Raw genomic sequence first — 12,077 nt, forward strand, 5'->3', positions numbered from 1 at the left:
TAGCTTCAGTGGTTAAATTATATTTTTTAGAGGCTTGATTAATGTCTTGATGAATTTGGTCGACTTTATTGATGAAGAAGGCAGCTAGTAGGTCACATTGAGTTTTATTAAGTTCAGGTGGGAGTTGAGACGTATTAGAGCCAGCCAGCTCTTTTACTAGCTTAAAAAGTGTTTTGGAGTGGTCTAAGGCATTTGTGATTTTTGTGCAGATGAATTCTGCTTTAGCCTTGCTACACTGCTTTTGATACGCTATTAACTGAATTTTGTATTTTTCCTTGATTACAGGTGAGTAACTCCTCCTCCATTGACGTTCAAGATTTTTACATCTAGTTTTTTCATTTTGTAAAATATCGTTGAACCAGGGCGCAGGAGAGCGGTGGGTGTTAGGTTTTAGCTTTGTTTTGGGCAGGGTGGAGTCAATGGCTGCAAGAAGCCAGTTTTGTACTGTGGAGGAAAGCTGTTGAATAGAGGTCTTAGTGCAAGGCCTATGTTCTTCCAGGAGGGTATTAAGACTGTCAATGTCAAGTTGTTTCCACTTTCTTATAAACTGGGTGGGTAGGGGAGTATTATCTTTATTTATTGGGTCGACCTGAAGGGCAAATTTAACCAAATAGTGGTCGGGCCAGGGCAGAGGCTGGGCAGAATGCGTCACAATATTGTTAAGATTGGAAAAGATGGGATCTAGCAGGTGTCCAGCACGATGTGTAGGGCCTGAGTTCTTTAAGGTTAGATTGAGAGCTGCTAAGTCATTTATGAAGTCTTTAGCTAAAGAGCATTCCTCATCCTCTAGATGCAAGTTTATGTCGCCTAAGAATGTGAAATTGGCAGTTCTCATGGCTAACGGTCCGATAAGTGCAGACATATTTGTCACCCATTTGGACGCTGCCCCCGGAGGCCGATACACAAGGACTCCGGCTAAAGTGAAATAAGGGGCTAGCGTAAGTTTAAATGTCGCCGCTTGGCAGCCATCACATAAAAGAGGTTTAAATTCGCAATTAAAAATCTTTTTGAAGATGATGGCAATTCCTCCGCCAGGTATCTTTTCCCTATCAAGTCTGGTGATAGCGTAGGAGTCCGGAAGTGCCATAGCTATGTCTGGACCCGAACTTTCTTTGAGCCAGGTTTCAGTAATAAACAATGCATCAGGTGCTTCATCTAAGAGTAGGTTATAAATTTCTAGTTTATGCATTGGTAAAGAGCGACAGTTGAGGCTAATAAAGGAAAAGGATTTTGTCTTTGATTTTGAGGAGTTCTTGAGGGAATCAGACAGCGTAGATTTGATCCCTACAGGGTCAATGTGTAATTGACAGGTTTGACAGGAATCCTTCTCCCACCCCAATTTTAACAACCTGCAGGAGGGTTTTGTTGCCGGTTGTAGAGCCTTCAAATCGACAGACGTATATTTGATGTAGGGGGATTCTATTGAATATATTGCTATATCGGCTATAGGTACCTGTGGTATGTTGGGGACTGAACCATATGGTGGTGCCATAGCCCTGAGGCACGTCCGAGGCGCGGACGGGCACAGACGGGCTGACTCTGGCGTGACTCCGGCGCTGAGGAGGCGCTTCCGCAAACGCGACCGCTAGCGCGGAGATAGACCGTTTCCTTAAATACCGGCCACTAGAGCGCTCTCGCCCCCTCACTCAAGATGGCCGCTGTAAATGCTGTTGTCACTAGCCCTCGATCTACAGCCCTAAAATCGGCTGGGAATGTCAGGAACAGAGCGAAAATAGTGGCAAGTGAGTGCCAAGTATGCCAGGTATGCTGTATGCAAACAGTATGAAAATTCGAGCACTTTTAAAATTCGGCGTTTTTAAACTAAAATAAGTTGCACAGTAGCTGGAAATTGCTCCTAGTGTGATCTGAAGTCAAACAATATGTTGGCAAAGCGCTAGGATCTCGCGCCTGCTTCCTAGGGGCTCCTTAAATACCGGCCACTAGAGCGCTCTCACCGCTCTCGCCCCCTCACTCAAGATGGCCGCCGTAAATGCTGTTGTCACTAGCCCTCGATCTACAGCCCTAACATCGGCTGGGAATGTCAGGAACAGAGCGAAAATAGTGGCAAGTGAGTGCCAGGTATGCTGTATGCAAACAGTATGAAAATTCGAGCACTTTTAAAATTCGGCGTTTTTAAACTAAAATAAGTTGCACAGTAGCTGGAAATTGCTCCTAGTGTGATCTGAAGTCAAACAATATGTTGGCAAAGCGCTAGGATCTCGCGCCTGCTTCCTAGGGGCTCCTTAAATACCGGACACTAGAGCGCTCTCACCGCTCTCGCCCCCTCACTCAAGATGGCCGCCGTAAATGCTGTTGTCACTAGCCCTCGATCTACAGCCCTAAAATCGGCTGGGAATGTCGGGAACAGAGCGAAAATAGTGGCAAGTGAGTGCCAAGTATGCCAGGTATGCTGTATGCAAACAGTATGAAAATTCGAGCACAGAGGTGTTTTCAGTCCTTTTGTGGAGAAAGAGGACAATACACACAGAGATCCTCTGTACAATAACATCATCAGCATACAATGTGATGACATGCTCCTCCTCTCTAAAACCTACTCCAGTAACGTTAGGAATGTCTCTCCCTCTCTGTGCGAATGGCTTCATATAGAGCGCAAATAACAGGGGGGATAAGGGACACACCTGCTGCGTGGCCCAACGTATTGGAAATGGGGCAAAGCTTCTACCATTAACACCACCGATGTCACCGCCGTCTGTAGATCTCTGAAACCCAAGAAATGGTCCAGGACGGTGTACGATTTATGGGTGTGAGAGTAAATGGTGTAATCCTGGGTTTGAGAATGGCAGTCTCGCCAGAGATCTCTCAAACCCATCTCCTGGAGCTATAGGACACAATCTGAGGGTATAGCCCCTGCCCCTCTCTCCCTGTGGGTTGAGTGATCTAAATCATTATGAAAGACCAAATTGAGATCCTCCACAAATCAACACCCACCAGTCTTGTGTTGTCATAGTGTCCGCTACTGCTCTGTGTTTGAACTGTTCCTGTCCCTCATTGGGTGCGTATAAAGAACCCAAAATCAAAGTGGGTGGCCCCAGGTAAATCCAATAGACAAGGAGGCAGCCTCTGATTTCTGCTATGTTGTGGCCTACTTTCCCCTGAAAGGAGTGTGACATCAAGATTACAGCCCCTGCTGTCTTACGTGCCAAGGAGGAAAAGTATTGTTTGGGAAAGACCCTGGTCATGAGCTGATGCCAATCGCTCGTGAGTACGTGGATCTCTTGAAGTAAGCAAATGTCCGAATTTGTGTGCTCTGTATAAGAGATAATTGTGCGCCGCTTTATGGGGTTATTAAGCCCTTTGACGTTAAGAATAAGAACTCTCAATGAATCTCAAGGTATAGTCAAAGTATATTATTCTTACGTATAATTCTTAAGTCCCCAACTTTGGGATCGCCGCATTCAGATTGTGAGTTAGAAAGAATTCCCTCATGTGATGCAGAACAGACACACAATGTCTGAAATGTATTTGTGAGCACTCCTGTAAGGGAAACCCCAACAAGAAAATAAACAGAACCAATGTCCCTGGAAAAGAGAAATCACTGGATAACGCCAGTGCCAATCCAGTGGAAAATGAGTAAATGGGATCTGTGACAATTGCACCACAGCCTAGCAAGCTACCCCCTTTCCCCACCCCAGCAGACCCTCCCAGCATATAAAATGACATATCATTGTATAGGCCCTGGCGTTATCCAGAAGGGTGCTGGGTCATCGAATCTTCAGTCAGTTTCTCTAGGACAGCCCTTCTCTCTAATGCGATTGTGGAAGAGTCAGGTCTGGACCCTCTAGAACGAGAGGGTCCCCGGTTCCATCGCGGGCGCCTGTTGGTTCTCCAGCCCACTTTGATCGAACCAGGCATGGCGTCTTCAGTATTCTCAATCAGCAACAGTTCACAGGCCTCAGTCAGAGATCAAATTTGGTGCAGTCTTCCTTCCCATATAAAATGTATATCAAAGGGGTGACCCCAGGAATATGGAACTTTCTTGTCTCTGAGAAAAGTAGTGACCGAACAAAACTCTTGTCTCTTCTGGAGGGTTTTGACAGAAAGATCCTGGAATAGATTTAGTGTATGGCCCCAGAAGTGCACTGGTTGTAAGTCTCTGGCCTTGTGTAGTATCAATTCTTTTAGAGGAAAGTCATGCACAAAGGCTAAAATGTCATTAGGCTGCGGGTCACTTGGTCTCGGGAGACCCGCCCGATGGACCATATCCAGACGTATATCTGAAGCCTGTGTGTCCCCGAGGATCTGTATAAAATGGGCATCATGTAAGCTTTAATGTAGTCTCCTCCCGCAGCTGCAGGCCCTCCCCTAATCCTTATATTGTTCCTTCGAAATCTGTTTTCCAGATCCTCTTTATGGAGATCGAGTTTTTAGTCAGTAAAGCGAATAATTTCTTGTTGTAGTTGCTCGATTTCTTTGTTTCTGGTGGGTTTTTGTTCCTCCAAAGCATCAACTCTGTCTCCAATGTCCGTCACCTCTTTCCTGAATGCAAGGTCTCTATTGACTACCAGGAGGTCATCTCGCAGTGAGGTGAATAAGGTTTCCAGATATGGGCGAGTGACCGGGGCCTCTGCATTGTTTTTTTTGGGTGACGTGGCCATGCTTGACGCCATTGATCGATCTCCAGACAAGGTGCTGTATGATATCCCAAGCATGTCTTTGAATGTGCTGTGCTTTTTATTACATGCCAATTCCATTTCTGAATCTGGTTTGTATTCGTAGCTAGCGATTCCTGGTCTCCAGGGGATTAGTCAAAAGCACCACCAGTGTTCCCTATTGATAGACTTGTGTCTCACAGCTAATTTGGTGCGGGCGGTCAATCATTAAATGTCCACAGACCTCAGGAAGCTATGCAGCAACTATGACGTGTAAAAATCAGATGCTTACCATGAAACCCATTCAGAAAAGCCAAAGCCGCTTCCTGTCTGGCTCAATCGGTTATTGCTCACTATTTGAGGTCATAGGGTAGTCATCGGGCTGTCCGGAAACTCGTGGGCCCCAAACACTCAGATCCATCAATTCCAGGAGAAGTCTCAGCAAGTTCCTTCTTGGATATCAAAAGCCCCGATCACGGTCGTATGATATAAAGGGGCCATCTTGAACCACCAACATACTACGGTGTCTTTAAGGGCTCTGCCGTAGGTCAAAGTAGATTTACCTCCCCTTCTCATCTCCTCCGAAATAGGCGCTTACAAGGCGGCACAGTAAACCATGAGTCCACAAACAGGATGACATCTCTGGGCTCCCTGCGTGACCAGCCCCACTACCCACGTGGTCTCCCCTACTGCCCCGGAGCAGGCCTCCCCCACCAGCCGGTATTTCTCTCTGTCGGGGGTAGGAAGAAGGACTTCCCTGCCTCACTGTGGAAGCGGGGGCCCCCTAGACTCTCACAAAGCCCTCCAGGGCCACAGCAGCCAAAGAGGCGTCCTCTCAGATCGCCACCTTGGCCATGTCCCAGTCATTCAGCATTTTATGAATTTAAAAAGGTTTCATTTCATCTTCCTTCTAACCACAGCATTCCATGTGTTAGAAGATTGCTATGTGCCTCGTCATCACCGAAGAACCAATCCTCATGCATGGAAGCATCTCACATTTTGCCTTTTTTAAGTAGGCAAAGGTTATGAGCGACATTTAATCCTGCATCTCTATCACATTTATCTCTTGGATGAAATATACGAATAAAAAATAGAAGAAAAGAAAACTTCCTCAAATGTTGATGTTCTTTTGTTCTTTATTTCCTGCACGTTTTACCAGGTTCTGTATTTGGAAAACCATAATACTGTATACAATCTTTTTTTTTTATGTGTACTATTTGTAAATGCCCTGCTGAACTGATGTTTGTGAATGAATTTGTTTCCTGCCCTGCTGAACTGATGTTTGTGAATGAATTTGTTTCCTGTTGCAGGGTGCTAGATTAGAAGAGGATAATGAAGTGCTTCTAATCAGAACAGATCAGTCTGGAAGAGCGTGGCCCGTCAATGTGGCAGACACGTCAGAGACGAAAGGAGGGAGGCGGAGGAGACAGATGGTACGTGTTCTTTTGCTCTAGGGGGTATAAGGACTGCCACATATTCATGTGATCAATCCCTGTTTCTTACATATAGGTATGTTTGAAAGTTGCTGAATTCATATTGAAGTATTTTTTTATACTAAAGCATCTTGCATCGTAGTGTACTTATAAATTAGAATGGAACATTGTTGGAGTTTTTTTATTCAGTAGTACAAAGCATAACCGGTCTATCAATTCCACCAAATCAGCATTTAACTTGCATAAAGGCATCCCTTTAGCCCCTTTGCTGCGGGGGTAATTCCCCCGCTGTGCTGGGGGGAGAGGGGCGCGCACAGCGCCCGCATGCTCATGACGAGCTGAGCTCGTCATGAGCTACGGCGCTCCTGTGCTCATGACGAGCTCAGCTCGTCACAGGTGCATTGGCTCCCGTGGAACGCTCAGCACAGCAGGGGAATTCTCCCCGCACCTGAGCGTTCAACGGCCCATGACGAGCTGAGCTAGTCATGAGCACCGGAGCACCAGGGGCGTGGCTTGGACGCCGATAGGGATGGCGGCATGAGCCTGTAGCTCCGTGCCCGATCCTGCAATTTCTCCTGATAAACCTCGCCTAAGCGTCGATTGCAGCGCCGGCACTCTGCTAGGAACACCGGGGGTAGCGGAGGTGCATACTTTCGGAGAAGCAGGAGGCCGAATAGTGTAAGGAGAGCCGATTTGAGAGTTGGAGGTGTTGCGATCTGACTACAAGATGGCGGCAGCCCCGAGCCGAAGACAATGAAGGACGAGGTGCGAAGGACCGCGGCTGGAGAATAGCGGAGGAAAGTGTCTGACGGAGCGAGCGGAGTGGGGTTCACACCATGAGCAGGTCAAAAGATGCGGCTGCCATAAAGTGAACTCCCCGCCATCTCAGAAAATTACGATCGATGGACGACATCCGCTACCCAAGATGGTGACCGCATGAGGAAGACCTTGTTTCCTGAACGCGGCCCGAGACGATTGCTGCCGCGGAGAACCCGACAACAGACGGCTGCAGGGGAGTTGTGAAGAGGTGAACAGCACGAGGGAAGGCGCGGAAGTGGGAACGATTAGAACCTCAATCGAACCCCTGGCTGGTCGATAGCACCGGGCTGGAGCCCCGATGAAGCTTCACTCCATGAGCAGAGCAACAGATCACGAGAGCGACCGCTGAGCTGAGTGAGGAGTGATCGTTGGCGGGCTCCACCCGTTGAACGCGGTGGCACGGGCCGACGACTGGTGACGAGATCAGAGATCCGAAGCGGCACTTTGGCACAGCACGGCCGTACAGAAAGCGGTTGTGTTGAGATCGGTTGACGCAGAGGGGTTGCACACCGGGTCCATACGGAGTACTACTCCACGCGGAGCAACACTCCGGATCAAAACGGCATTTACTTGCTAGACCTGGAGCACACAACTGGCATTTCCACAATTATATAGCAACCACGAAGCTACTGTATTGCGACTTCCTCGACTCTTATATTAAGGGGGCACGGTGAGCCCGCGGAGAGGGCGACATTAGACTGGAACAAGAGAGGCTCTTGGGCCACTAAGTCCCTGAGGGAGTACTATCTGGGATGATCGTTGCCCCCCCGGAGGGAGACGCGGCGGATGGTGAACGCCCATTTTGGACATGGATGTGAGGCCCTCAGATTGAAGGAAGACGACTTAACCCCTGGTAGTGGCAGCCGCAAATCGGGAAACAACTAAGATTAACGTACGGGGAGAAAAGATCGAGGGACCAATATCACTCGGCGAACTGACATAGGGACCAAGAAATTCCCTGGAAGTGGAACCGAAACGGTGATCTCGGTGATCAAGATGGCCGCCAGGGGTCGTGAACTGAAAGTGAAACACGGGCATGACCAGGCGAAAGGACCGGAGATAGATGGCAGGTCCCACACCGATTCGGAAGGTTCAGCGCAGGAGCAGAGACTGAACAAAAGACTGGACGGGATACTCGACGCAATAGCGGCGACCAAGGAGTCCCTGCATCAAGACATAGTGCAGGTCGCCACGGGACTGGGTCTCTTGAGGGCAGATCATGCCAAACTAGCTGACAGAGTAAAAGAAAATGAGCTACTGCTTCAGGAGCTTAAACCGGCGGTGGTGACCGCGGAGCACAAACTGACGGATATCCTTAATCGCTTGGCGACGCTGGAGAAGAGGGCAGAGGACTCCGAAAGCCGCAATAGGAGGAACAACGTGAGGGTGGTAGACCTGCCAGAAAAAGTTGAGGGGGATGACGCAGTAATTTACATGGAGAACTGGTTTAAAACGGTTGTGGCCCCAGGGGGACTCTCCCACTTCTTTTCCTTGGAACGAGCACACAGGGTCCCTGCCCGCCCGCCCTTGCCGGGCCGCCCACCCCGACCAGTGGTGGTCAAGGTACTGCATTTCAGAGACCGAGACTTGCTGATACAGAGGACGCGCTCGACGGGTACTTTCCAGGTGGACAACAGTTCGGTCACGATCTTTCCCGACTACACGCAGGAGGTCCAAAAACGTAGGCCCTCCTATCTGGCAGTGAAAAAAGAACTGAGAGACGAGGGCATACAGTATTCTTTGCTCTTCCCTGCCAAGTTGCGAGTGATCCTGGACGGATCGACCTATTTCTTTCAGAACCCCTACGAGGTGTGATCATGGCTCGAGTTGTATCGGGCTTGAACAGACCGAAGAGGTAGAGGAGAGAAAGAGAGACAAAAACCTATCCAGGTGCGAAAGTCACAACGTATCCGCAAGCGAAACAAACTCAAGAGAGCGATGCGGGATGACCAAATGGCAGCGGACAAAAAAGGAGCTTTGGCGGCAACGGTGGTCATAACTGGCTCGCAACAGGAGGGACAGTCGGTGGGTTCGGAATCTGAAGAGGAAGGGGGAAAATCTGGAGGAGACATCTCGGACGTTGACAGCTATGGGGGGCCATCGGTCACCCCTCAACCGGCGGAGGGGATCTTTAATGAGTGACACTTCGAGTAAGGACCATGATCACTAGTTCTGCTAGGACTGATTAACCTGGTGATCTGCAGAGTAGCAGGTACTGTGTCGGAGCACCACATGGGATCTTGGGCTCGGGGTGAGGGCCCTGCCTGCCCCCGGTTGGCTCTGAATCACCCTCTCGTTGCCCTTAAGGCTTTCTGTAGTGACGACTACAGAGTAGTAGAATTTGTGTTGTGTTACAGGTTTGGATGGGGGCTGATGTTGCATTATTAGGTCCTGTTCTGGGGAGAGGGGTTGTGGGAGTTTTCATGGGTGTTTTGAGCGGAAGGTTTTGCTGCAATGATGTGGGTGGTCGATTGATACTGTTGAGGTGGTTGGGGGACGGCTGCAATGGGGACGTTACCTAACTTGAAATGTCTTACATGGAATGTCCGCGGACTTCGAACTATGTCAAGGCGATATAAGGTGCACGCCTATCTGGTGAGGCGTGGTATTCAAATAGCGCTGCTGCAAGAAACTCATTTAACCAAGCAGGAATACACTGCACTGCAGAGGAGGTGGCATGGCAGGTGTTTGGCACGTCTTACTCAGCGTTTGCCAGGGGAGTGTTGATATGGGTAAGAGCGGGGGTCCCTTTTCAGGCAACGAACCATCTGGTGGACCCTGAAGGTCGATTTGTAGCAGTAGAGGGAAGGCTGTATGGCTGTGACGTGTTTTTATGCAGTGCATACGCCCCCAATACAGATCAGGCCCGATTTTTTGATAAAATAACAGGTTCGCTGGCGCACTTTTTAGCGGGTCCCATAATATTGGGAGGCGACTTCAATTCTATCACCGATGTATTGCTGGATAGATCACACCCACCACTGGCCGACTCCCCAGTACGCAGGTTAGCTACACACAGGAAAGAGTGGCAAGAGAGGTGGGGCCTTATTGATGTATGGAGAGAACAACATCCTGCTCTTAGGGACTACTCCTTCTTCTCGGCACTGCATGCTTTACATGTTAGGATAGACTCCATCTTGTGTAGTGGCCCCCTGGCCGCCATGATGGCACACACAGAATACCTGGCTAGAACCATTTCAGACCATAATCCCTTACTGATAACTGTTCAGTGGCAGCGAACGAGGTCGGCGGTTCCAACATGGAGGTTGCGGCCTGATACTTTAGAGGACCTGGTGTTCAGTGATAGGGTCCACCAGGGTATTGAGCACTATTTTGACGAGAATGAGGGCTCAGCCGCCACTAGGTCGGTAGAATGGGATGCTATGAAGGTGGTAGTGAGAGGCATCTGCATGGGCAGGTTTTCGAATGAGAGAACGACGGTTTTGGCTGACTTGGGGAAAGCGGAATGTGTGCTGAGAGATCTAGAACAGCGTAAGCCTGAGCGACCCGAAATACAGGTCCGGCTGCAGGAAGCAAAGGAACTGGTTGCGACGGAAACTGAGCAACTGCGGTGTTATGACTATAAGTTGTATATCACCAAGGTGCATTCAAAAAGAGATAAGGTGGGTACTTTACTGGCTAAACTTGCTAATCCAGAACCCAGAGGTTGCCCGGTCATGAGCATAAAGACGGAGTCGGCAGAGGTAGTCTACTCGCAAGCTGCAGTTTTGGCACGCTTTCTGATGTACTATACGACTTTGTATGAAAGTCGGCTGGAGGTCGACACCCCTGACATTGAAAACTACCTAGAGAATGTTCAACTCCCGGTGCTGGATGAAGCTACTGCGAAGGACTTGGGCGGTGCCATAACGGTGTCGGAGATTAGAGTGGCCATCAAGCAGATGGCTAGGAACTAGACACCAGGGGTGGACGGCCTACCAATTGAATTTTATGTGAAATATATTGATGTTTTGGCGCCCAGGTTGCTAGAGGTATACTCTGAGGCCATGGATCTGGAACATCTACCCCAATCGATGAGGGAAGCACTGGTGGTCCCGCTGCTGAAACCTGGTAGGGAGGTCACCGACGTAACATCGTATAGGCCCCTGTCCATGCTGACGGTGGATTACAAGATTCTGAGTCGCATTTTGGCCACTAGATTGCTGCCGCACATGACCATGCTAATCCACAGGGACCTAGTTTATTCCTACTAGGAACAACTCAATAAACATCCGCGCTTAATCCGATTACTGGACAGTACCATGGAGGCGGGTCAAAAACCAGCAGTATTGTCGGTGGATATTGAAAAGGCGTTCGATAGCCTAGAATGGGGGTACCTTGATAAAGTACTAGAGAAGTTCAGCCTAGGGGGTGGATTTGGGTGCTGGACAAGAGTTCTCTACTCTTCTGCCACGGCTAGGGTACGACTGGGGTCTATTATATCCTCCGACTACCCGGTGTGTAGGGGAACGAGGCAGAGATGCTCGCTGTCTCCCCTGTTATTTGCATTAGCGATGGAGCCACAGGCAGCACAGGCACGGACAGGGGCGTTGTATAATGGGATTGGTAATGGTGGGGAGTTTCATCACATATCACTGTACGCAGACGATCTGTTGCTGTACCTAGAAGACACAGAAGGAGCACTAGAGGGGGCGGTAGAGATGCTGTCAAGTTTTGGAAGGCTGTCGGGCCTCAAGGTAAATTGGAATAAAACATGTGTTTTTCCGTTGCGGGCGGATACGCCTTATCCCCCTCTTACAGTAGATTTGGTCTGGGAAGGAACTTGCTTTACCTATTTAGGGTTCCGCATATACCACGATGCTATGAATCTGCTGGAAGGGAACATAGGGCGCTGTATAAGGGCTCTGAGGGGGTGCATGACCTTTTGGGCCTCCCTGCCTTTATCGGTGCAGGGCCGGGTGGCACTACTGAAGATGGTGGCTTTGCCCAGGCTGCTCTATTACTTCCGCACCTTGCCGGTGTGGGTTCCTCAGCGGATCTTCAAAGAATTGAGAACGATGGTTATTGACTTTCTTTGGGGGCATGGGAGACGCAGGGTAGCACTGAATACACTGATAAGACCCAAACTCGAAGAAGGGATGGCGGTTCCCGATTTTGAATTGTATTACCTAGCGGCACAATTGCAGATATTAACCCAAAGCATTGCTAAAGAATTTAGAGGTACAGACCAGGAACGGGGGACAGGTATCCAGAG

At 49.2% G+C, this 12,077-nt stretch overlaps 1 protein-coding gene across 1 annotated transcript in view; it reads left to right on the forward strand.

The window, feature by feature from the left end:
- Nucleotides 1–12,077, forward strand: part of CWF19L2 (CWF19 like cell cycle control factor 2) — a 1,214,198-nt gene that overhangs the window by 581,754 nt on the left and 620,367 nt on the right. Inside the window, exon 11 of the mRNA XM_086935247.1 lies at nucleotides 5,921–6,043. Within this exon, the coding sequence (XP_086791373.1) occupies nucleotides 5,921–6,043 (123 nt within the window). The remainder of the gene's footprint in view (nucleotides 1–5,920; nucleotides 6,044–12,077) is intronic.

Source organism: Lissotriton vulgaris, chromosome 8 (genome assembly GCF_964263255.1).
Source record: "Lissotriton vulgaris chromosome 8, aLisVul1.2, whole genome shotgun sequence".
Lineage (NCBI taxonomy): Eukaryota > Metazoa > Chordata > Amphibia > Caudata > Salamandridae > Lissotriton > Lissotriton vulgaris.